Consider the following 25,940-nt stretch of genomic DNA (forward strand, 5'->3'; position numbering starts at 1 on the left):
TTCACCGGAGTAAATGTGTAAATCCTCACCTCGGATGTGTCCCTCTGCGTTTATATTTTTGTTTAGTGTGAAAAACGCATTCTATGAAGTACTATTTGGGTGCAGGTACCGCGTGGGCAGGTTAAACGCGATGGCGGTGCAGGTGGATCAAGAAAGGAAGGACACGGCCCGTGGCTATATTTGAATAGTGTCACTGCACTGTAGCCAGTGGTCATTGTATTGATTAGTGAATTTATACTGTAACTTCCGTATCTCTTAGCCCACCAGAGCTTCCGTATTAACTGAGTTTCTCAGTCTACCCTTGCTGGATTTTTTACTTTGTAACGCTATGCGGTCAATTCCGGAGGAGTTAACGACGCTTATTTCAGGTATTTATAATATATATTATTAATCGACTTGTTAGTGTAATGGATTTCTATCCTATCGTTATCAAACGTAAAGTTTTCCAAAAACATTTTAAGTGTTTTGAAAAAGAGGAAGTACGTGTCTGTTTCACTGCAATATGGATGGTAGAGGTCTTCCCACCGTAGAGACGATTGGCACAAACAAACAGGTGCACCCTTGAGTTGTAACTAATATGATTCCTGTATTAGTTGGCAGTATTGAAATGAGTAGGCAAGCAACCTATTGTACACACGTTTGCATCCGAAGTGTTTGGTTATCGCTCCAAAGCAATTATACCAAAACAAAAAAGGACTATTTTCATGTGTAAAGGTTGGATAAAAACGGACCGTTTTTTTCATGTGTAAAAGTTAGAAATGTATCCTAAAAACCGGGAATTATTTTTAATATTTAGAGTATAGTTGAGTACTCTATTAAATATTTGAGAATGGGCTGCATCATTCTGGTTGATTATTTTGATCACATGACCTCAAACTTTGATGCCTACACATTTCTTCCCCATTTAAGATCTTGAAGATTTCCTCTTCGATGGTCTGAAAGGAGAGAATTTGAGTAAGAAGGCAAAGGAGAAAAGAGAAGCCTTCATAAAGCGGATCAAAGAGGTCAAATCTGGGTATGTATAGACTCCAGCAGAACCTTTTATATATTATGAATACTTTGTGGTTTTGCAACAGCTCGTTAGTTCAATAATATAACTCTGTCTATAGCTGTTTTTCAGTTGTGTTATGGTGATCTATCGTTTCCTTCTTCCTTCTTATGTCTTACAGATACCCTCAAGAGTTCAACGAGAAACGTATGTTTTTACTCAGTGTGCTTGATGTTAATGTGTTAAAAACAAAGGCACCCTATTCCGGGTGGGTATACTTTGTGGAACGTTCCAACAGGAATCCGTTCCAAAAACGTTGTAAAGTACAAGGTTGTCAACAAACAATGCATGTAAAGTAGCATGATCAAGTCACCTAGCTAACTAGCTGCCGAATAGGCATCAACTCACCACATAGCTTATTTTTAATGTTTGTCCATAGGCTACCAGAGTGAGGACAGACATTTTTCGGGAATAAACCTGGTGAGGGAAAAACTTAATGAAATAGCCCACTCCCTACCAGGTATCTTATTCTGCCTCTATACAACTTTATATGCGTTGTTTGTTGGCAACTTTGTTATTTACAAAGTTTTTGGAAGAGAATCCTGTTGGAACGTTCCACAAATTATACCACCCCCCTATGTGCCCTGGTCAAATGTAGTGCTCTATTTTTTAATTGTATTATTATTATTTACCATTATATATTATTATTTACCATTATTTAACTAGGCAAGTCAGTTGAGAACAAATTCTTATTTACAATGACGGCCTACCAAAAGGCCTCCTGCGGGGATGGGGCTGGGATTACAAATAAATAACATATAAATATAGTACAAAACATGCATCACGACAAGAGAGACAACACTACGTAAGGATAGACCTAAGACGACAACATAGCAAGGCAGCAACACATGACAATACAGCATGGTAGCAACACAACATGGTAGTAGCACAAAACATGGTACAAACATTATTGGGCACAGACAAAAGCACAAAGGGCAAAAAGGTAGAGACAATAATACATCACACAAAGCAGCCACAACTGTCAGTAAGAGTGTCCATGATTGAGTCTTTGAATGAAGACCTGAATGAATGAATGAACTTGAATGATACAACTGTCCAGTTTCAGTGTTTTGTAGAGAATAGGTGTCCATTTGGGATGTGCATGGGTCTTACTGTAATACATCAACAACTACCGTTATGAACCAGGAGATGCAGAGGACTCAGAAGAGGATGAAGTGGAGGACAGCAACAATGATGGATGGTCACTGCATTCAGAACGCACAGATAAGGAGGATGAGACCTGTGAAGGTATGTCACAAACACTTGGGTGTAGACCAGGGTCAACACTTGGGTGTAGACCAGGGTCAACACTTGGGTGTAGACCAGGGTCAGCACGAGGGTGTAGACCAGGGTCAGCACGAGGGTGTAGACCAGGGTCAGCACGAGGGTGTAGACCAGGGTCAGCACGAGGGTGTAGACCAGAGTCAGCACGAGGGTGTAGACCAGAGTTGGATTCAAATAACTAAAATTCCAATTCATGGTTCTCTGTAAGAAAACATTGGAATGAGCTAGAATTTCAGTTTATGTCCTGAATTGACTGAATTGAATTGAAATGGAATGGACCCAGACTCTGATACAATCTACATACATACATACTGTACCAGTCAAACGTTTGGACACAGCTACTCATTCAAGGGTTTTTCTTTATTTTACTATTTTCTACATTATAGAATAATAGTGAAGACATCTAAACTATGAAATAACACCTATTGAATCATGTAGTAACCAAAAAAGTGTTAAAGAAATCTAAATATATTTGAGATTCTTCAAAGTAGCCACCCTTTGCCTTGATTACAGCTTTGCACACTCATGGCATTCTCTTAACCAGCTTCACCTGGAATGCTTTCCCAACAAACTTGATGGAGTTCACACACATGCTGAGCACTTGTTGAAATGCATTCCAGGTGACTACCTCATGAAGCTGGTTGAGACATTCTAGACATTTCTGTGCTTTTCCAACTTTGTAGCAACAGTTTGGGGAAGACCCTTTCCTGTTTCAGCATGACAATGCCCCCCTGCACAAAGCGAGGTCCATACAGAAATGGTTTGTCGAGATCTGTGTGGAAGAACTTGGCTGGCTTGCACAGAGCCCTGACCTCAAGCTCATCGAACACCTTTGGGATGAATTGGAACACCGACTGCGAGCCAGGCCTAATTGTTCAACATCAGTGCCCGACCTCAAGTCCTTGCAGCAATGTTCCAACATCTAGTGGAAAGCCTTTCCAGAAGAGTGGAGGCTGGTATAGCAGCCAAAGGGGGGCCAACTCCATATTAATGCCTGTGATTTTGGAATGAGTTGTTCGACGAGCACGTGTCCACATACTTTTGGTCATGTAGTGTTTGTGTTAATCTCTTTCTCTCACCAAGTCTGTGTGTGAGCGAGAGAGGAAGCTGAAGTGAAGGAGATTGTGAGACCGCTGACATTCCAGTTGTAACTTGGCAACTGACTTTGGAAGCCATTTGAAGGGCACAGCTGTGGGTTGGCCCCTCATGACAGAGAAAGCATAGTTTATTACTCACAGCCTGGAACCTCGCAGAGTGGCAGTCAAGAGGTTTAGAGTTACCACTTTACATTTCTACTACAGTACAAGAAAATGCATGCCTATGTATACAGTAGTCTTTCTCCAATAACAGTAACCTACACAGTGTTTGTGTATTTGGTTTTGGTTAATAGAGTATCAAGATAAACCTTGTGAAAGGGTAAGGGGTCTGGGTTTTATTGGCCTTTAAACAGCTGCCAGTTTTATGGCCCCTCTTTCACTCGGAGCAACTTTGACACAGAGAGTTGAACATTTGCATTGAAGTTGCACTAGTTGGCTGCAAAATATTGTTCCCTTCTGGACTAAGAGATGCTTCACTTCTATATCGACCCAGTTGATGACAAACCAAATAAGCAAAGATGTGTGTTACCCTCTTTTTGAACATTGTAAGGGTGAATTTTCACTGAGGTTCATTAGAATCTGGGACTGTGTAGTAGGTCTTGGTTTTCGGGAGCAAGAAAAGACAAAGCAAAACTGTACTATTTCCGGTTTTTCCAAAGTAACAGTTGTCCAATCAGGTTAGCCATAGTCATTGATGTAAATGATGAGAACGTACAGAAGGTTGCTAGAAGGCTGATAAACTTGCATCATTGTCTCTCTGCCTATAGGTGCTCAGCAGTCTCTAGCCGTGGCGGCTCAGGACCTCCAGTCTGTCTTCAAGGCCGGACACCTGGAGAAACGCAGGAAGGGTGGGGTTCTTCCATAGACATGCATATATTTATATATATATATATATATGTATGTATTGTTTATATACGACATTGGTGTCTTTAGTAACATACACTATACATACTCTGGGACTTTTGGGGAAACAACACTGTTATGAGCCTCCAGATTGTGGATTGTACGACTATGTTGATGTTCCCATTGTCTTCCACAGATCACAGCTTCTTTGGCACAGAGTGGCAGAAGAGATGGTGCGCTTTGAGCAACCAGACATTTTACTACTACGGCAGTGAGAAAGGTATTCAACCACACATACTACTACTACTACTACTACGGTAGTGAGAAAGGTATTCAACCACACATACTACTACTACTACTACTACTACTACTACTACTACTACGGTAGTGAGAAAGGTATTCAACCAGACATTCTAATACTATGGCAGTGAGAAAGGTACTCAACCAGACATAATGCTACTACAGCAGTGAGAAAGGTATTCAACCACAAATACTACTACATAGGCAGTGAGAAAGGTATTCAACCACACATACTACTACTACGGCAGCGAGAAAGGTATTCAACCACACATACTACTACTACTACAGTAGTGAGAAAGGTATTCAACCACACATACTACGGTAGTGAGAAAGGTATTCAACCAGACATAATACTACTACAGCAGTGAGAAAGGTATTCAAATACTACTACAGCAGTGAGAAAGGTATTCAACCACAAATACTACTACTACTTAGGCAGTGAGAAAGGTATTCAACCACACATACTACTACTACTACGGTAGTGAGAAAAGTATTCAACCAGACATTCTACTACTATGGCAGCAAGAAAGGTATTCAACCACACATACTACTACTACAGTAGTGAGAAAGGTATTCAACCACACATACTACTACTACTACAGTAGTGAGAAAGGTATTCAACCAGACATTCTACTACTACAGTAGTGAGAAAGGTATTCAACCACACATACTACTACTACTACAGTAGTGAGAAAGGTATTCAACCGCACATACTACTACTACAGTAGTGAGAAAGGTATTCAACCACACATACTACTACTACTACTACTACAGTAGTGAGAAAGGTATTCAACCAGATATTCTACTACTATGGCAGTGAGAAAGGTATTCAACCAGACATTCTTCTACTACGGCAGTGAGAAAGGTATTCAACCAGACATTCTTCTACTACAGTAGTGAGAAAGGTATTCAACCAGATATTCTACTACTACGGCAGTGAGAAAGGTATTCAACCACACATACTACTACTACTACAGTAGTGAGAAAGGTATTCAACCAGACATTCTACTACTATGGCAGCGAGAAAGGTATTCAACCACACATACTACTACTACGGTAGTGAGAAAGGTATTCAACCAGACATTCTACTACTACAGTAGTGAGAAAGGTATTCAACCACACATACTACTACTACTACTACTACAGTAGTGAGAAAGGTATTCAACCAGATATTCTACTACTATGGCAGTGAGAAAGGTATTCAACCAGACATTCTTCTACTACGGTAGTGAGAAAGGTATTCAACCACACATACTACTACTACGGTAGTGAGAAAGGTATTCAACCTGACATTCTACTACTATGGCAGCGAGAAAGGTATTCAACCACACATACTACTACTACTACTACAGTAGTGAGAAAGGTATTCAACCACACATACTACTACTACGGTAGTGAGAAAGGTATTCAACCAGACATTCTACTACTACAGTAGTGAGAAAGGTATTCAACCACACATACTACTACTACAGTAGTGAGAAAGGTATTCAACCACACATACTACTACTACTACTACTACTACAGTAGTGAGAAAGGTATTCAACCAGATATTCTTCTTCTACAGTAGTGAGAAAGGTATTCAACCAGATATTCTACTACTACGGTAGTGAGAAAGGTATTCAACCAGATATTCTACTACTACGGTAGTGAGAAAAGTATTGAACCAGACATTCTAATACTATGGTAGTGAGAAAGGTATTCAACCAGATATTCTTCTACTACAGTAGTGAGAAAGGTATTCAACCAGATATTCTACTACTACGGTAGTGAGAAAGGTATTCAACCACACATACTACTACTACTACTACTACAGTAGTGAGAAAGGTATTCAACCAGATATTCTACTACTATGGCAGTGAGAAAGGTATTCAACCAGACATTCTTCTACTACGGTAGTGAGAAAGGTATTCAACCACACATACTACTACTACGGTAGTGAGAAAGGTATTCAACCTGACATTCTACTACTATGGCAGCGAGAAAGGTATTCAACCACACATACTACTACTACTACTACAGTAGTGAGAAAGGTATTCAACCACACATACTACTACTACGGTAGTGAGAAAGGTATTCAACCAGACATTCTACTACTACAGTAGTGAGAAAGGTATTCAACCACACATACTACTACTACAGTAGTGAGAAAGGTATTCAACCACACATACTACTACTACTACTACTACTACTACAGTAGTGAGAAAGGTATTCAACCAGATATTCTTCTTCTACAGTAGTGAGAAAGGTATTCAACCAGATATTCTACTACTACGGTAGTGAGAAAGGTATTCAACCAGATATTCTACTACTACGGTAGTGAGAAAAGTATTGAACCAGACATTCTAATACTATGGTAGTGAGAAAGGTATTCAACCAGATATTCTTCTACTACAGTAGTGAGAAAGGTATTCAACCAGATATTCTACTACTACGGTAGTGAGAAAGGTATTCAACCACACATACTACTACTACTACTACTACAGTAGTGAGAAAGGTATTCAACCAGATATTCTACTAGTATGGCAGTGAGAAAGGTATTCAACCAGACATTCTTCTACTACGGTAGTGAGAAAGGTATTCAACCACACATACTACTACTACGGTAGTGAGAAAGGTATTCAACCTGACATTCTACTACTATGGCAGCGAGAAAGGTATTCAACCACACATACTACTACTACTACTACAGTAGTGAGAAAGGTATTCAACCACACATACTACTACTACGGTAGTGAGAAAGGTATTCAACCAGACATTCTACTACTACAGTAGTGAGAAAGGTATTCAACCACACATACTACTACTACAGTAGTGAGAAAGGTATTCAACCACACATACTACTACTACTACTACTACAGTAGTGAGAAAGGTATTCAACCAGATATTCTTCTTCTACAGTAGTGAGAAAGGTATTCAACCAGATATTCTACTACTACGGTAGTGAGAAAGGTATTCAACCAGATATTCTACTACTACGGTAGTGAGAAAAGTATTGAACCAGACATTCTAATACTATGGTAGTGAGAAAGGTATTCAACCAGATATTCTTCTACTACAGTAGTGAGAAAGGTATTCAACCAGATATTCTACTACTACGGTAGTGAGAAAGGTATTCAACCAGATGTTCTACTACTACGGCAGTGAGAAAGGTATTGAACATTCATGACTTCCCAGACAACTGTAGTTTGTGTTTGGGAATGTATATTTGATCTTTTCATAGTTTTTAATTTGAATTGAATATATAGAATTTCTAGCCAAACAGTGATATTACTCTAGTAATCATGAGTTGTTGTAGTAGTTGTGTTTCTCTCTCTCCTCTGACAGACAAGCAGCAGAAGGGCGAGTTTGCAATTGATGGCTACAGTGTCAAGATGAATAACACCCTGCGAAAAGATTCCAAGAAAGATTGCTGCTTTGAAATTTCTTCCTCTGACAAGCGAGTATATCAGGTGAGAGAGCTAGTCTCTTGATGACACTTTGGGGCATACCATACGCTAATCATTGCAGTCTGTCCATGTAACATTTCTGCAACCGTTATAGGACGGTTTCCCGGACACAGATTCACCCTAGTCCTGGAGAATATATAGAATCTCATTGAAATAGCTTTTTAGTCCAAGACTAAGATTTATCTGTCTGGTATACCGTCCCTTTAAACTTCTATCATAGTCCAAAACGTGTACACGTCCACACAGCAGTGTTCTAGAATATTGGACCTTTGGCTTTCATACTTTTTGAATTCTCAGCTCAAGCAATTTCTCCAACTGTCAACACATTGAAATGAACATAGGAGGCGTACAGGAGTCTCGTTGGTTGGGGATTGTGGGGAGGTGTTCGGACTGTGCGTTCCCCGCAGATGGTGGTCTCAGAGCCTCGTAGCTATGTCCCAATGGGACGCCGGACTATCTGGTGTCTGTGAACTATGATTTACGCCTTAAAGGGAAAATCCACTCAAACTATATATATTTTATTTTATTTTTTATTAGTCCACTCTTGATACAGTCCCAAAATGTTTTGCATGTCAGCAGTCAATTTTTCAAAAGATTGAACTTTCAAGAAGCAAAGTGCCACTGACCACATCATAATGATGATGCAAAACACACACATTTAGAGTTTTGTTAAAGTATTTCTCACATACATATTCAGTTTTCTTAGCTAGTTTTTTTCCTTCCTTGAGGAAAGTTTAGCTAATGCATAAATACAGTGCTATTTGTTTATGTTAATTCATTTAGGTGCAACTACTGACTGTCGATTTCCTCTCTCTCTCCCCCGCTCTCTCAGTTCTGTGCGTCATCTCAGAAAGAGGCAGAGGAATGGGTGGAGCAGATAGATTTTGTGTTGAGAGGTTTGTAATACTCGCCATTAGACCTCATATTTTATCCCATGTACTTTTCATGTCAAGTCTTTTATGAATATTTTATAGTAACCAGTATAGACTAATTCCCTTATTTAATCTGAGGCTGTGTGTGTGTGGCTGTGTGTGGCTGTGTGTGTTTGCAGACATGTCAGGGGTCATTCCGTTGGACGAGGAGGATCAAGAGACGTACGATGACATTGGCGCTGTCGAGGCGGAGCCTATTGACGATGACATCTACGAAGAACTCCCAGGTCTGCCATTTCTCACACACAGACACACACACTGTGTACTCTGTCAGAGAATGTAACCAAGAATCCTGTTCAACTAGAGGACTGTTTGATTGGATGCTTCCTGTTTGACACACATCCTCTATGCTCTGGCTCTGTAATATTATTACTACTATCCTTATTATGGGGATAGATAGGTAAGGAGGCCCAAATAGTACCCTTTTCCCTTTCTAGTGCACTACTCTTGACCAGAGCCCAATGGACCCTGATGAAAAAGTAGTGCCTCATAAAGGGAATAGCAGGCCATTTGGGACTCAGCCAGGCAGGGTGGTGTGATGTTGACTGTACATTTCTCCTCTCTCTGCTCCCTCTGTCCTCAGCCAGGGTAAATCCTTCTCACAACACCATAGTAACAGTCCTCAGCCAGGGTAAATCCCTCTCACAATACCATAGTAACTGTCCTCAGCCAGGGTAAATCCTTCTCACAACACCATAGTAACAGTCCTCAGCCAGGGTAAATCCCTCTCACAATACCATAGTAACTGTCCTCAGCCAGGGTAAATCCTTCTCACAACACCATAGTAACAGTCCTCAGCCAGGGTAAATCCCTCTCACAATACCATAGTAACTGTCCTCAGCCAGGGTAAATCCTTCTCACAACACCATAGTAACAGTCCTCAGCCAGGGTAAATCCCTCTCACAACACCATAGTAACAGTCCACAGCCAGGGTAAATCCCTCTCACAACACCATAGTAACAGTCCTCAGCCAGGCTAAATCCCTCTCACAACACCATAGTAACAGTCCTCAGCCAGGGTAAATCCCTCTCACAATACCATAGTAACAGTCCTCAGCCAGGGTAAATCCCTCTCACAACACCATAGTAACAGTCCTCAGCCAGGGTAAATCCCTCTCACAACACCATAGTAACAGTCCTCAGCCAGGGTAAATCCCTCTCACAACACCATAGTAACAGTCCACAGCCAGGGTAAATCCCTCTCACAACACCATAGTAACATTCCTCAGCCAGGGTAAATCCCTCTCACAACACCATAGTAACAGTCCTCAGCCAGGCTAAATCCCTCTCACAACACCATAGTAACAGTCCTCAGCCAGGCTAAATCCCTCTCACAACAACATAGTAACAGTCCTCAGCCAGGCTAAATCCCTCTCACAACACCATAGTAACAGTTCACAGCCAGGGTAAATCCCTCTCACAATACCATAGTAACAGTCCTCAGCCACACTAAATCCCTCTCACAACACCATAGTAACAGTTCACAGCCACACTAAATCCCTCTCACAACACCATAGTAACAGTTCACAGCCAGACTAAATCCCTCTCACAACACCATAGTAACAGTCCTCAGCCAGACTAAATCCCTCTCACAACACCATAGTAACAGTCCTCAGCCAGACTAAATCCCTCTCACAACACCATAGTAACAGTTTACTGTGTTCCAATGGCACGTTGTGTTAGCTAATCCAAGTTTATCATTTTAAAAGGCTAATTGATCATTAGAAAACCCTTTTGCAATTATGTTAGCACAGCTGAAAACTTGTGCTGCTTAAAACCTCTTAAGCATTAGCCCCTTTTTTTCAATTTTCGCTTAAAACTTTGTGTGTATGTACACACACACACCCTGTCAAAAGTAGTGCACTATAAAGGGAATAGGGTGTCATTTGGGACACAACCTTGCTCTTGCAGCTTGTGTGACTTGTATGTTACAAGCGTGTTAAACAACAGGTGTGGCTGACTAGCTGGGGCTTTGCATTCCTCATGTTATTCAGATCCACTTCTGACCCTCTCTCTGTCCTGGGGCCATTTACATTCCTCATGTTATTCAGATCCACATCTGACCCTCTCTCTGTCCTGGGGCCATTTACATTCCTCATGTTATTCAGATCCTCATCTCACCCTCTCTCTGTCCTGGGGCCATTTATATTCCTCATGTTATTCAGATCCTCATCTGACCCTCTCTCTGTCCTGGGGCCATTTACATTCCTCATGTTATTCAGACCCACATCTGACCCTCTCTCTGTCCTGGGGCCATTTACATTCCTCATGTTATTCAGATCCACATCTGACCCTCTCTCTGTCCTGGGGCCATTTACATTCCTCATGTTATTCAGATCCACATCTGACCCTCTCTCTGTCCTGGGGCCATTTACATTCCTCATGTTATTCAGACCCACATCTGACCCTCTCTCTGTCCTGGGGCCATTTACATTCCTCATGTTATTCAGACCCACATCTGACCCTCTCTCTGTCCTGGGGCCATTTACATTCCTCATGTTATTCAGACCCACATCTCACCCTCTCTCTGTCCTGGGGCCATTTACATTCCTCATGTTATTCAGACCCACATCTGACCCTCTCTCTGTCCTGGGGCCATTTACATTCCTCATGTTATTCAGACCCACATCTGACCCTCTCTCTGTCCTGGGGCCATTTACATTCCTCATGTTATTCAGACCCACATCTCACCCTCTCTCTGTCCTGGGGCCATTTACATTCCTCATGTTATTCAGACCCACATCTCACCCTCTCTCTGTCCTGGGGCCATTTACATTCCTCATGTTATTCAGACCCACATCTCACCCTCTCTCTGTCCTGGGGCCATTTACATTCCTCATGTTATTCAGACCCACATCTCACCCTCTCTCTGTCCTGGGGCCATTTACATAGTCTCAGAGTAGAAGAGCTGATCTAGGATCAGGTCCCCCATGTTCATGTGATGTCATTCATTAGGATTTATCTCTCTCTTTTTATCTCTCCCAACAGAGGAGGACATGTCCACTCCTCCCTTGCCCACACCTCCAAAGCCCAAGGTGGAACCCCCCACGCCACACAGCAAACCCACCCCACCCACTACAGCTACAGGTAGGTGGAGAGAGACCTGCCTGCACCCCCTGCCTCTCATCCTTTAACCTCACCAAACACAGACTTCAGAGTGGTTCAGATCACTGTAGAATCAAGAAGAGGATGCCAGTTTAGAGAGAAGGCCTTCTGAGATACACTGTGAAAGGGAAGTCATGATGACATGGAGAGGAAGTCCCTGTGAAAGAGCAACTCAGAGGCGTTGCACACTGTTCTTGAAATAAACACATTTCAGTTAGATCCTACTAGTTCTGCATTTCAGAAAACCACATGCCTTTGCATGACGTCAGTACAAACAAACTGAAAGCTACGTTTGACCACTCACACAAGAAATGTTCCACTCTGACTGTTGTTACCATGTATACAAGCTACAGAGGCTCAATCCCCTGTACATTTCATAGGAGAAAACAGAGCAAGTTTAGTTTATTCATTAGATCATAAAAAAGAAATAAAACAAGCCCACATAAATCTTGAAAATCCATACATGCACATGAGTAAAATCATGGAGGAAAACACAGAGTCTGGGACTTATTTCCACTGTGGTCCTCTTGAGATCAGATGGGCAACATCCAACAGGTTGAACACCGTATGACAGGAAGATAATAAAACACAGAAGAACAATATCTATCATTGCAGTTGTATCGTAAGGTACAGTCAAATGGGCTGTCAAATGTCATTTTTAAAGCTGCCCAGAGAGGACCTGGTTTTTATGGGCAGAGGCAACACATTCCACTCTGAGGCTCCAGTACACAACACAGTACCTTTCCCAGCATTACTCCTGAACCTGTATAAGCACACATCAGCAACACCTGATCTGGTGCTGGGATTGTGTACATCTCTAACATGGGGAAAGTAATCAGTCAGATATCTGGGCACAGAACATAAAGGAGGAGAGGGCGACAGGGAGGGAGAGATGACTAGTCTATTGTTCTGTCAGAGGAAGACCTCTTGTTAGCTCTCTACCACCTCAGAGAGGGCGACAGGGAGGGAGAGATGACTAGTCTATTGTTCTGTCAGAGGAAGACCTCTTGTTAGCTCTCTACCACCTCAGAGAGGGCGACAGGGAGGGAGAGATGACTAGTCTATTGTTCTGTCAGAGGAAGACCTCTTGTTGGCTCTCTACCACCTCTGTTAGGGCTAGGGGGCAGTATTTGCACGGCTGGATAAAAAAATGTACCCGATTTAATCTGGTTACTAATCCTACCCAGTAACTAGAATATGCATATACTTATTATATATGGATAGAAAACACCCTAAAGTTTCTAAAACTGTTTGAATGGTGTCTGTGAGTATAACAGAACTCATTTGGCAGGCAAAACCCTGAGACATTTTCTGACAGGAAGTGGATACCTGATGTGTTGTATTACCTTTAAGCCTATGCCATTGAAAAACACAGGGGCTGAGGAATATTTTGGCACTTCCTATTGCTTCCACTAGATGTCACCAGCCTTTACAAAGTGTTTTGAGTCTTCTGGAGGGAGATCTGACCGAACAAGAGCCATGGAACGATGATGGCCCATTAGACACCTGGCGCGCGAGTTCATGTTGGGTACCCTCGTTCCAATACGTTATAAAAGAGAATGCATTCGTCCACCTTGAATATTATTCATGTTCTGGTTAAAAAAGGCCCTAATGATTTATGCTATACAACGTTTGACATGTTTGAACGAACGTAAATATATTTTTTCCCCTCGTTCATGAAGTGAAGTCCGGCGGGCTTAGATCATGTGCTAACAAGACGGAGATTTTTGGACATAAATGATGAGCTTTTTTGAACAAAACTACATTCGTTATGGACCTGTGATACCTGGAAGTGACATCTGATGAAGAGAATCAAAGGTAATGGATTATTTACATAGTATTTTCGATTTTAGATCTCCCCAACATGGCGGCTAGTCTGTATCGCAACGCGTATTTTTCTGGGCGCAGTGCTCAGATTATTGCAAAGTGTGATTTTCCCAGTAAGGTTATTTTTAAATCTGGCAAGTTGATTGCGTTCAAGAGATGTAAATCTATAATTCTTTAAATGACAATATAATATTTTACCAATGTTTTCTAATTTTAATTATTTAATTTGTGGTGCTGACTTGAATGCCGGTTATTGGAGGGAAACGATTTCCTGAACATCAACGCCACAGTAAAACGCTGTTTTTGGATATAAATATGAACTTGATAGAACTAAAAATGCATGCATTGTCTAACACAATGTCCTAGGAGTGTCATCTGTTGGAGATTGTAAAAGGTTAGTGCATAATTTTAGCTGATTTTATGGTTTGGTGACGCCTGTCTTTGAATTGGTATAACATTACACACAACTCTTGTAAATGTACTGTCCTAACATACTCTAAATTTATGCTTTCGCCGTAAAACCTTTTTGAAATCGTAAAACGTGGTTAGATTAAGGAGATGTTTATCTTTCAAAGGGTGTAAAATAGTTGTATGTTTGAAAAATTTGAATTTTGACATTTATTTGGATTCAAATTTGCCGCTCTTGAAATGCACCTGCTGTTGATGGAGTGCACCACGGGTGGGACGCTTGCGTCCCACCTAGCCCATAGAGGTTACACACCATGACATCACAATAACCACCCATGTACTGTAGAGACTGGGGAACATTTTGAGTGAGCCATCTCTCTCCTATAATCTCTCTCTGTCTATCTAGTGAATAAGACCACAGACTACCAGAACTACTATCAGGGGATATGGGACTGTACAGGAGATCAACCAGATGAACTGTCCTTCAAACGGGGAGACTCCATCTACATCCTCAGTAAGGTAGGTCTGGGCTGGAGGAACCAACCCTCCTCACTCTCACCTCCAGACAGGGACCATCAGTAGTCCCTAGAGGTTTAGGATGATCTCCTTTTCACAGGCTTAAGGCTGCCCGGCGCGGGTCCTGCCCGGCGCGGGTCCTGCCCGGCGCGGGTCCTGCCCGGCGCGGGTCCTGCTCGTTGTGAAGAGCTATATACAGAGGAGACTCACATGATGCACGTATTTAATAATGAATATTTTCCACAATGGCTTGACCTGTTCCCTGACATAGGAAATAGTGATCAAACAATCCTAAGCAGGTGATAAGCATTAACATGAGAGTTAAAACATTTATATTACCTAGTTATCTTCTCCTTACAAGACAGCTGGTATGCCCTCTTATGCCAAGTGTTACTAGATTCTCTGCTATTTCTACAGGTCTCTATGAATGGCTGCACCAGACAGACCACCTAAAGTGGTCAGATATTCCTGGGCCCTCTGAGGAGTAGACATTTCATATCCTTACTGGCAGCGGCTGGCCCGAAGCCTGAACTGGTGAAAGGCAGGCTGAGGATGGCCTGGATCTGAGCCCTCTCTCTGCATGTGTCCCAAATGGCACCTTATTCCCTACATAGTGCACTACTTTTGACCAGGACCCATAGGACACTACTGACCTATAGGGCTTGGTGACAAGCAGTGTACTACGTAGGGAATAAGGTGCCTTAAAAGATGCAGCCTCTCTCTCTCTGGCCTCTGTGTGATGGGGATTAGTTGTGTCACAATGGAAAGGTTTTTAGTGTTCTTGGCTAGGTGTCCCTCTCACCTAGCCAGGCATGGCCTTAATGGGGATGTGTGTTCTCAGGAAACGTCCTCCACTCCATTCAGACCAGGCGAGGTCGTGTGGTGAGAGCCCAGTTTCCCAGGCTTGTCAGCTGGTGAGATGTAGGAGGGGTGTTGGTGTACCAGGTGTGGGGAATTAAAGATCGACTGTGTGGACTGGCCTAAAATATGAATCCATGAATGGATTAAACATTGTTACATTGTTGATGTGTAATCAGCCATTTAAATAATCTCTCCAATATGTTGTAATTGAAGGCTGTGTAACCCACTGTACATCGTCTATACCTCCATCACCCATTGACTTTCTTAGTGATTTAATGACGGATGTATTTGCGGAGCGTCACTGGCCAAAATAATTGAACTCTGCAGTGTTTCACATCAGTCTCTTGTGTGGAGAATACAATGTAGTGGTCAATGGGGAAGCTCCTCGTGTTCAGTCTGAAGGGCTGGAAGAAATATACAGATTTTCTACTGAGACTCAACAAGAGTGCTGTTATTCATGATCAAGCCTGCCATCTAGTGGTTGAAATAAGAACTGTCAGCTTCAGTTTCTGAAAATGACTGACCGCCTTTCTTTACATTTACATTTAAGTCATTTAGCAGACGCTCTTATCCAGAGCGACTTACAAATTGGTGCATTCACCTTATAATATCCAGTGGAACAACCACTTTACAATAGTGCATCTAAATCTTTTAAGGGGGGGGTTAGAAGGATTACTTTATCCTATCCCAGGTATTCCTTGAAGAGGTGGGGTTTCAGGTGTCTCCGGAAGGTGGTGATTGACTCCGCTGTCCTGGCGTCGTGAGGGAGCTTGTTCCACCATTGGGGTGCCAGAGCAGCGAACAGTTTTGACTGGGCTGAGCGGGAACTGTGCTTCCTCAGAGGTAGGGAGGCGAGCAGGCCAGAGGTGGATGAACGGAGTGCCCTTGTTTGGGTGTAGGGCCTGATCAGAGCCTGAAGGTACGGAGGTGCCGTTCCCCTCACAGCTCCGTAGGCAAGCACCATGGTCTTGTAGCGGATGCGAGCTTCAACTGGAAGCCAGTGGAGAGAGCGGAGGAGCGGGGTGACGTGAGAGAACTTGGGAAGGTTGAACACCAGACGGGCTGCGGCGTTCTGGATGAGTTGTAGGGGTTTAATGGCACAGGCAGGGAGCCCAGCCAACAGCGAGTTGCAATAATCCAGACGGGAGATGACAAGTGCCTGGATTAGGACCTGCGCCGCTTCCTGTGTGAGGCAGGGTCGTACTCTGCGAATGTTGTAGAGCATGAACCTACAGGATCGGGTCACCGCCTTGATGTTAGTGGAGAACGACAGGGTGTTGTCCAGGGCCACGCCAAGGCTCTTAGCACTCTAGGAGGAGGACACAAGGGAGTTGTCAACCGTGATGGCGAGATCATGGAACGGGCAGTCCTTCCCCGGGAGGAAGAGCAGCTCAGTTTATTACTGTTTAATGATTTTTATTTTTTATTCATCTGTTATCATTCTATGTCCAATGTTTTTAATTCTACCTGAAAGGGTGAATGATCAGAGATGCTGTGCAATGCCAATGTGCATAGTAGACAAACATGTAAACACAACAGCCCACATCCTGCTTCTTTCCCTGTATTGAAGAGAAGCAGGAATCAAGTTGTCCTTTCATTGGCTCAGTGTGCAGACTGAAAGAGCCTTTAGCTGACCTGGAACCTTGGTGTTGGGGGTTGTGGTCTGCTGGGAGGGAATGACCATAAAACCTGTCTGGACGCTCACACAGACCAGCTGCATCAGGAGGAGGAGGAAGGGCTGCACACACACACCCTCCCACTATCCAGAGACCAGGAATAGCCTGAGTGAACAGTGGGCCCCCACCCCTAATACAGCTACCAGACCCCCCAGACTGTTAGAGGGTGTTGTCAGGCTAACTAACCTAAAGTAACCTGCTGCACACAAAACGTGTGTGTGTGTGTGTGTGTACTTGTGTTTGTGCTCATATGTTGTCACAGTGTGGGGTCTGTGCTCCCTCCTTCCTCATAAGTCCCATATACCTCCAGTGTATTAGTGACTGAGGCCCAGCTTCCAGCCCCCAACACTCACTCAGGCAGCCATGACTTACCTAGCAGCAGACAACACTGGGCTGGTCCTGGTCCTGGTCCACACCACACTGAGGTGTGGCTGACCTCTACAACACACACAGAACCCTGTATCACCCCCAGGGGCTTGGGACCAAATGTCAATTCCATGTCACACATTAATAAGACGATTGTGACATTCACATAATGGCATAAACACTGGTCCACGGTGTTACATATGGCTGGTATAGCTCTGGTCCAGGGTGTCACATATGACTGATATGGCTCTGGTCCATGGCGTCACATATGGCTGGTATATCTCTGGTCCATGGCGTTACATATGTCTGACATAGCTCTGGTCCAGGGTGTTACATATGGCTAGTATAGCTCTGGTCCACAGCGTTACATATGGCTGGTATAGCTCTGGTCCACGGCGTTACATATGGCAGGTATAGCTCTGGTCCAGGGTGTTACATATGGCTGGTATAGCTCTGGTCCAGGGTGTTACATATGGCTGGTATAGCTCTGGTCCAGGGTGTTACGTATGGCTGGTATAGCTCTGGTCCAGGGTGTTACATATGACTGGTATAGCTCTGGTCACGGGTGTTACATATGACTGGTATAGCTCTGGTCCATGGCGTTACATATGGCTGGTATATCTCTGGTCCAGGGTGTTACATATGACTGGTATAGCTCTGGTCACGGGTGTTACATATGACTGGTATAGCTCTGGTCACGGGTGTTACATGTGGCAAGTATTGCCGTGGACCAGCACTAACGTGGCAGCATATACACCTCTATCATCAGACTGCCCTTCATCATGCCTGACCTGAAGTCCTCAACATGGACACGTTACCAACATCCACTAGTCTCTGTATTATGTGAGCAGGCCAGGAGTGTCACCCTGACCAGGAGAAACTCTGGGCCCTACATGGGAGTGATAGTCTTTGAACTCTCAGCCCTCCAGCCCCAGTGTCTGTCAGCCCCAGGGAAGACTTTCATGTGAGGTCAGGCTCCTAGGAACTGAGAAAAAAGAAGAGAGTGGGTGGGAGAGAGGCTGCTGCTGTATGGGGCATCAGCCACACGCTGCTCTGCTGCCTAACTGGGCTCATATCTGTGTGGACTGGTGATGGTTCTCCAGCGTGGTGTGTAACCGTGCCTGAGACTTAAGAACGTGTATTAACTCAAGATGCATCTCCTCTGTTTTCATTTTTTTTTACAACAAATGAAGTGTATTCAATGATACAATATGCTCTCTGTTCTCTCTACTTTGCTCTGTTTTCTCTCTCTGTTTTCTCTCTCTCTGTTTTCTCTCCTCTCGCTCTCGGTTTACTCTTTATTCTCTCTGTTGTCTTTCTCTCTCTGTTTACTCTGTTGTCTCTGTTCTCTCCTCTACCAGGAGTACCAGAACTATGGTTGGTGGATTGGGGAGATGAAGGGCTCTGTTGGCATCGTTCCTAAAGAGTACCTCATGGAGTTGTACGCCATTTAAACCCGCCTGAGTAGGTATTTTATCATGCAACTCAGTCATGGGGGAAGTAATTGTTGGGCTATTCCAGCAACACTAATGTGTAGTGTTTTTGTGTTCTGTTTCAGGGCATCTAAATTCAATCATCTTCCATGTGAGATGCATGGAAACGGACCGTATCTGAAGGGGACGCTGAGCTCAGCAGCAAAGCCAACTGTCTGTAGCAAAATGAAAAATATGAACTGCTTTTGTTTATCATTTATTATCGCTGCATTTTCCATTTTGATACAGAGTCTTTATATTGTGAACTGTCTAGAATGAATCGCTTATGGAGTCTTTGTATTGTGAACTGTCTAGAATGAATTGCTTATGGAGTCTTTGTATTGTGATCTGTCTAGAATGAATCGCTTATGGAGTCTTTGGCTGAGAAATACATGTGTATATTAGTGGTCAGGCATATTTCATAAATACTTGATACTGCTCCTGGTTGTTCGTTTGTTTTGTTCGCATGCCATTCCATGCACAGTTGGATCACATTGCCTCTACTAGACACTTCTCTCAGGTCAGTTTCCCATTTACCCCCTTATGACCTGCTCAGGATTGGGTGATAGCAAGCTGTTCCAAGGTCAGTGCTTGGGGGGGGCACTTCTACCCTGTGTATTCTGCTGTGCAGTATGAAAAACCAACCACCAGGTGGCATCAGAGTCCCTGTCTGCAGTAATTCTAACAGCTCAACTGGTTAAGCTTTTCCCCACTGATGATGTCAGAACCTGTGTTCCTTCACATAGACTACCATGAATTACAACTCACTGTAATATCATCTCTATGGACTACACTCTGGCATGCATTTGATGTGGATTGTATTGTTATTTGTGTGTATATAGTTATAAAAGTGAGCTTGCCTGTAAGATAAACAGTATTCTACCTCATTACATTCATTTAATTGATTTAGAGAAACAAACTGTCTGGTTTCCCAGACTCAAACTAAGAACAACCCTGGACTAAAAGCATGTTCCATGGAATAGCGTTTCCGTCTTTGATTAGGTTTACTCTGAGAAACCAGTCCTAGGATTCCCCTGATTCATTTAGGCTGCGTTTATACAGGCAGACAAATTCTGATCTTTTGACAATCATTTGTATTTTTTTACCAACAGGATCAGATATTTTGTGAATAATTGGCCAAAACAATCTGAATTGGACTGCCTGTGTAAACCCACTCTTAGCCTTTTCACACACTGGTAAATCGTCTGTATTTTCTCAAGATGTGTAAGAAGTGGGATAATGAATTTCCTGATGAGCCAAGTTGGCCTGCTTTAGGCTACTGGACCATATCATTAAGGAACAGCCCCGCTACGCTGCGGCTGATACGGGGGAATGTCTGTGCCTGTTGAAGTGAATAGACTTCATTAAAAATCTGTCTCAAATAACACCCTATTCCCCTACTCTACATAGTGCACTACCCATAAGGCTCTGGTCAAAAACAGTGCACTATATGGGGAATAGGCTGCCATTTGGGACGTAGAAAGGTCTGTGCTTGTTGAAGTGAGAAGGCTTGATTAAAAAGATGAGAGATCTGAGTAAACCTGTACTGTATAAAGTTAGGAGGAGAGAAACAACATGGGAGGAAGAGATAGACAAAGCGGCCATGGAAGTTCTGTGTTGGTTTTATAATACCTGAGAGACTGGGGCCCTGCAGACGAGCCCTGTGTGGCAGATGGGCAGTCCTGCTCTGTGCCTGATTGAAATGGCGAGGACGACCCACCGTCAGCAGTGGGGGTAATGGCCCTCTGAGGGGCTGTTTGGCAGGCAGGATCTGGGCTCTGACCTCTGGGCCTGAGTCTGCGTTGTGGAAGGCATATTATTCTATCTGCATCTCAATAGTCTACAGTGGCTTTCTCTCCTCTCACTCTCTCTTCTTGCCCTCTATCTCTCCTCTCTCTCTCTCTTCTTACACTCCATTTCTCTCTCTTCTTACCCTCTAGCTCTATCTCTCTCTTCTTACCCTCTCTCTTCTTACCCTCTCTCTCTGTCCTTACCCTCTCGCTCTCTCGCTTTCTTCTTACCCTCTCTCTTTCTCTTCTTACCCTCTATCTCGCTCTCACCCTTCTCCCCCTACCCACCTCTTCGCTCCCTCTGTTCTCCCACTCACTATTTCATTCTTTATCTCTTTATTTCTTTCTTTCTCTCTCTTTCTCTGTTTCTCTCCCCCCTCCCTCTCTCCTCACCAGTAAAATGTCTGTGTTTTGTTCAACGGAGTGATGTAGCAGCAGTCCACTGCCTGTCCTCTGGGTGACATTCAAGCCAAACATAAATCCAGATCTTTACGGCACCGCGGGGCGATAAAGCCCACAGCTAATTGGAGATGTCATGAATTACCATAATTAGTTATCGAATATATTACAGTGAATATGGAGAGGAAGGAGAAGAGGGAGGAGTGGTTATATGGCTGTGCAACAGACAGGGAGTTACAAGAGAGATATGCAGCTAAATGTTCCATTTCCACACATTCTGAGGCCACCACTTAGAACGCATGTCCAGTACATCGCTTCACTTCCTTCTAAGTAGTATGCTAGAATGGATATTGGAGCAGAGCCAGGGCTCCTTGTCCCAAAAGGCACCATTTCCCCTATATATTGTAGTGCACTACTTTTGACCCGAGCCCTATGCGTAGTGCACTATATAGTGAATAGGGTTCCATTTGGAACGGAGCCATGAGGGGACTATGAGCTCTGCTGTGCCCTGTGGAGCTGTGGACCCGAGCCCTATAGTGAATAGGTTGCCATTGGAACGGAGCCATGAGGGGACTATGAGCTCTGCTGTGCCCTGTGGAGCTGGTGTTTTCATATGTCTCATTTGGAAATCAGAGGGAACATTTGAACCGGACCATTCTGCAGTCATAACAGAGCCATCAGATCAGTTGCACTGAGCTAACATCACATTCAGGAAGCATTACATGGGTTGTATGATGGAGCTGTGATATTCTCTGCTTGGTTCTACACATTGAGTCATGACATTTCAGGCATATCATAATAACAACAATTTCCAGACGTATTGCAGGTTATCTCCTCATCTGTGAACCCCTGGCTTTTCCCCCTAGGACATCAAAGCTGATTTAGGAACATTTTTTGTCTTTTAGGTCACAATGAACACAATTAGATGGCCAGAGTGGACCTGATCCTAGATCAGCACTCCTACTCTGAGAGGTTTGCCACACAGGGCCCCAGCTCTCTAAGATGCAGTAGACTAGGATATGAGGTTAGGCTGCCAAATGCAAGTTAGGCTAAATATTGCCTCTCCCTTTAATGACGCTAATAAAGTATTTTGTTAATGGATGTGGACTTCACGCACACCTCAGCTTTGGACAGCCATAGACCCAGAATATACAGGCTCTTTTATCACAATGTAGCAAGATATAATGTTTCATAGATAAATGCCACCTTGATATTAATCTTCAGAGCACTAAAATGCACTAATGATACCAGAATATCACTAATTAATACTTGCAACCATAAAATGTAAGTTTTACCAGCCGAACATACAGTTTCATCCACTGAGGAATGATGGGGAGAGAGAGAGAGAGAAGACAAAAGAGAAGAAAAACAAAGATTGGAGAATTCCTTAATCTGTCTTTGGCAAGACGCCATTTCAGAGAGGATTTTGGAAGCATCCTGGTGTTAATCCTTGTATCACAAACAATATCCTCCTTGGCCTCCAAGCCAGGTTTCAGTTTGAAAAATGTGGGTAACTTTCCCCAAATCCCCAGGTTTTCCAGACATCCTGGGTGAAGGATTCTAAATGTCCTGTTTATTCCGTGTTGATTCCGGGAATCTTCTCGACTTGGATTTCTGGAAAACCTGGGAATTTGGAGAACGTTACCAGAATTGTACAACCCTACACTGGTTCCACCCAGAGAGCCTGGCCACTGCCCCACAATGAATCCCCCTATTGGGAAGCCCTTTCATGTTCTCTCTACTTGATGTACTTGTGGTTGGGGGTAGACTTGATCTACACCACGTTGGAGAGGAGCTGTAGTCTTCATAAAGCAGCCAGGTCCTTCCTCTTTTCCTCTGCTCTGATTATTCAGTCATAGATCAGCGCCCGGCGTCATTGAGGCTTTCTGTCGGGGAATAACAGAGTGTTATTTATGTGCTGCTATCCCCAGGCAGGGCAGGCTTACTGAGGGAAATGGCCCTCTGTCAGCGTTCCATTAAAGCTTCTATATACCTCTCTCTCTAACTGGCCCTCTGTCAGAGTTCCATTAAAGCTTCTATATACCTCTCTCTAACTGGCCCTCTGTCAGAGTTCCATTAAAGCTTCTATATTCCTCTCTCTCTAACTGGCCCTCTGTCAGAGTTCCATTAAAGCTTCTATATACCTCTCTCTCTAACTGGCCCTCTGTCAGAGTTCCATTAAAGCTTCTATATTCCTCTCTCTCTAACTGGCCCTCTGTCAGAGTTCCATTAAAGCTTCTATATACCTCTCTCTCTAACTGGCCCTCTGTCAGAGTTCCATTAAAGCTTCTATATACCTCTCTCTCTAACTGGCCCTCTGTCAGAGTTCCATTAAAGCTTCTATATACCTCTCTCTCTAACTGGCCCTCTGTCAGAGTTCCATTAAAGCTTCGACCGTATATACCCACGTTGAATCCTTTAAACCTGGACACGGACATTTTCTAAAATGGAAGTCTGTATTAATTGAGGTCAACTTCCCCAGATGCAGCTCAGGAGGAAGACAAATGGGGCACATCCCAAATGACATCCTATTGCCTATATAATGCACTGCTTTTAACCAGGGGCCATACAGAGAAGTAATGCATTATATAGGGAATAGGGTCTCATTTGGGACGCCGCCTACCTCTGCTGGCTGCTGAGTTGTCAGAAGATGACTTGGTGAATGTACAGTATAGTTTCATATTAGTGACAGTATGTTTTGATTTGAAACCCAAAATGGACGCCTTGTTGCTATGATACCTTTGGAGTAGGCCTACATTAGCTATCTGATGAACACGCACCGCTACAGTGGAAATGTTGTCATAGACGGATCCACTTTCTGATGTCACTTCTGCACAGATGACTTTACCACATGTAAAGACAGTCTATTTGTCAATTGGAGAAAGTCAACATAAACTCATAGAGATGTAGAGAGATTTCTTTCCTGTTCTGCCTAATGGATGTGAATACAGTGCTGTGAGTCAGTGGTACATTACCATCTGCAGGGCCAGGCTGGGATGTGTGTGTGTGTGTGAGATGGGTGGTGTTGGTAGTGGCAGGGTAGTAAATCCTCAGCTATTCTCCGAGGCTCGCTGGCGCTGAGAGAGCAGAGGGGTCGTTCGTTTCCACGCGGCCGCACCCACCGCTCCCTGGTGCTATCAGCGTTCACTCGAGCCCGTGCTAATTGGCTGTTGACTGGGAGGGAGCTGCAGGCAGCATCTAGGGAGGAGGTCGTATATCACAGGGAGGAGGGGAAGGGGGGGCGACGCATTGAGTTGGATAGAGGGCACAATTAATGTCACAGAAGAAGGCCATGCAAAGATAGGAGATGAGCTCTCTAGTACATCTCTATGGGGAGATGAACTGGTTGAAATCATACCAAACGGAATGCTGCATTGACTCAGTGATGATCACTGCATTCAGTCTGGTTCAACCACGCTAGAGTCTTCCACCACACACCCTGTAAAATACCCCTGTGCCCTGATCCCATCTCCACTCACCCCTCTGGCCTGATCCCATCTCCACTCACCCCTCTGGCCTGATCCCATCTCCACTCACCCCTCTGGCCTGATCCCATCTCCACTCACCCCTCTGGCCTGATCCCATCTCCACTCACCCCTGTGCCCTGATCCCATCTCCACTCACCCCTCTGGCCTGATCCCATCTCCACTCACCCCTCTGGCCTGATCCCATCTCCACTCACCCCTCTGGCCTGATCCCATCTCCTCTCACCCCTCTGGCCTGATCCCATCTCCACTCACCCCTCTGCCCTGATCCCATCTCCACTCACCCCTCTGCCCTGATCCCATCTCCACTCACCCCTGTGCCCTGATCCCATCTCCACTCACCCCTCTGGCCTGATCCCATCTTCACTCACCCCTCTGGCCTGATCCCATCTCCACTCACCCCTCTGGCCTGAAGAAACCCATGGTCTCATCCATAACTAGGGTTGAAAAAATCCATGAATTTTCCCAAATTGCCAGGTTTTCCCAAAATCTTGGTCTGAGTATTCTGGATTTCCTGCATATGTTCTCCTGTTGCTGAGAATGTTCCGACTGGGTTTTCCTGATTTTCTCCCTTACTGTATCGGCTGTGACAGACGGGTTGTCATGTGCTGGATGGGCCTTGTAGAGTAGTAGCCTGTCCTGTCTGTCTGTCTGTCTGTCTGTCTGTCTGTCTGTCTGTCTGTCTGTCTGTCTGTCTGTCTGTCTGTCTGTCTGTCTGTCTGTCTGTCTGTCTGTCTGTCTGTCTGTCTGTCTGTCTGTCTGTCTGTCTGTCTGTCTGTCTGTCTGTCTGTCGGCCGGGGGAGAGAGAGCTATGTGCTGACATGTCTCCCAGGATAAATCAGTCTCATCAAAGTGACAGGTGTTTGTCCACCTGCTATAAACATCTCTCCCACATTGTGGCCCTGCTCTGCCCCGCGCCGTCCCAATGTCCACTCACACATTATTTACAACCACAAGATCTGGTCTCTCCTCTCTCTCTCTCTCTCTCTCTCTCTCTCTCTCTCTCTCTCTCTCTCTCTCTCTCTCTCTCTCTCTCTCTCTTCCCCCCCAGGCCTGTTTACTCTCGGTCATCCAGTCAGTTTTCCA

The 25,940-nt window shown here is 44.0% G+C and overlaps 1 protein-coding gene across 3 annotated transcripts; it reads left to right on the forward strand.

Annotated features, from left to right (window-relative positions):
- Positions 1 to 12: 12 nt before the first annotated feature.
- skap2 (src kinase associated phosphoprotein 2) lies at positions 13 to 19,618 on the forward strand. 3 transcript variants are annotated; one of them, XM_082974897.1, is made up of 13 exons: positions 13 to 368; positions 910 to 1,015; positions 1,170 to 1,195; positions 2,195 to 2,296; positions 4,197 to 4,277; positions 4,469 to 4,552; positions 7,897 to 8,021; positions 8,851 to 8,914; positions 9,070 to 9,177; positions 11,938 to 12,036; positions 14,696 to 14,808; positions 19,070 to 19,176; positions 19,267 to 19,618. In XM_082974897.1, the coding sequence occupies exons 1-12, from the start codon at positions 329 to 331 to the stop codon at positions 19,160 to 19,162; spliced, it is 1,041 nt and encodes a 346-aa protein (XP_082831023.1). In that variant the 5' UTR covers positions 13 to 328; the 3' UTR covers positions 19,163 to 19,176; positions 19,267 to 19,618.
- The last annotated feature ends 6,322 nt before the right edge of the window (positions 19,619 to 25,940 follow it).

Source organism: Salmo salar, chromosome 05 (assembly GCF_965601325.2).
Source record: "Salmo salar chromosome 05, fSalSal1, whole genome shotgun sequence".
Classification (NCBI taxonomy): Eukaryota; Metazoa; Chordata; class Actinopteri; order Salmoniformes; family Salmonidae; genus Salmo; species Salmo salar.

Coding starts and splice junctions, on each gene's coding strand:
- skap2 (XM_082974897.1), top strand. CDS start 329: ATGCGGTCAATTCCGGAGGAGTTAACGACGCTTATTTCAG. Junction 1,196..2,194: donor TCAAGAGTTCAACGAGAAAC/GTATGTTTTTAC, acceptor GTTATGAACCAG/GAGATGCAGAGGACTCAGAA. Junction 4,553..7,896: donor CTACTACGGCAGTGAGAAAG/GTATTCAACCAC, acceptor CTCCTCTGACAG/ACAAGCAGCAGAAGGGCGAG.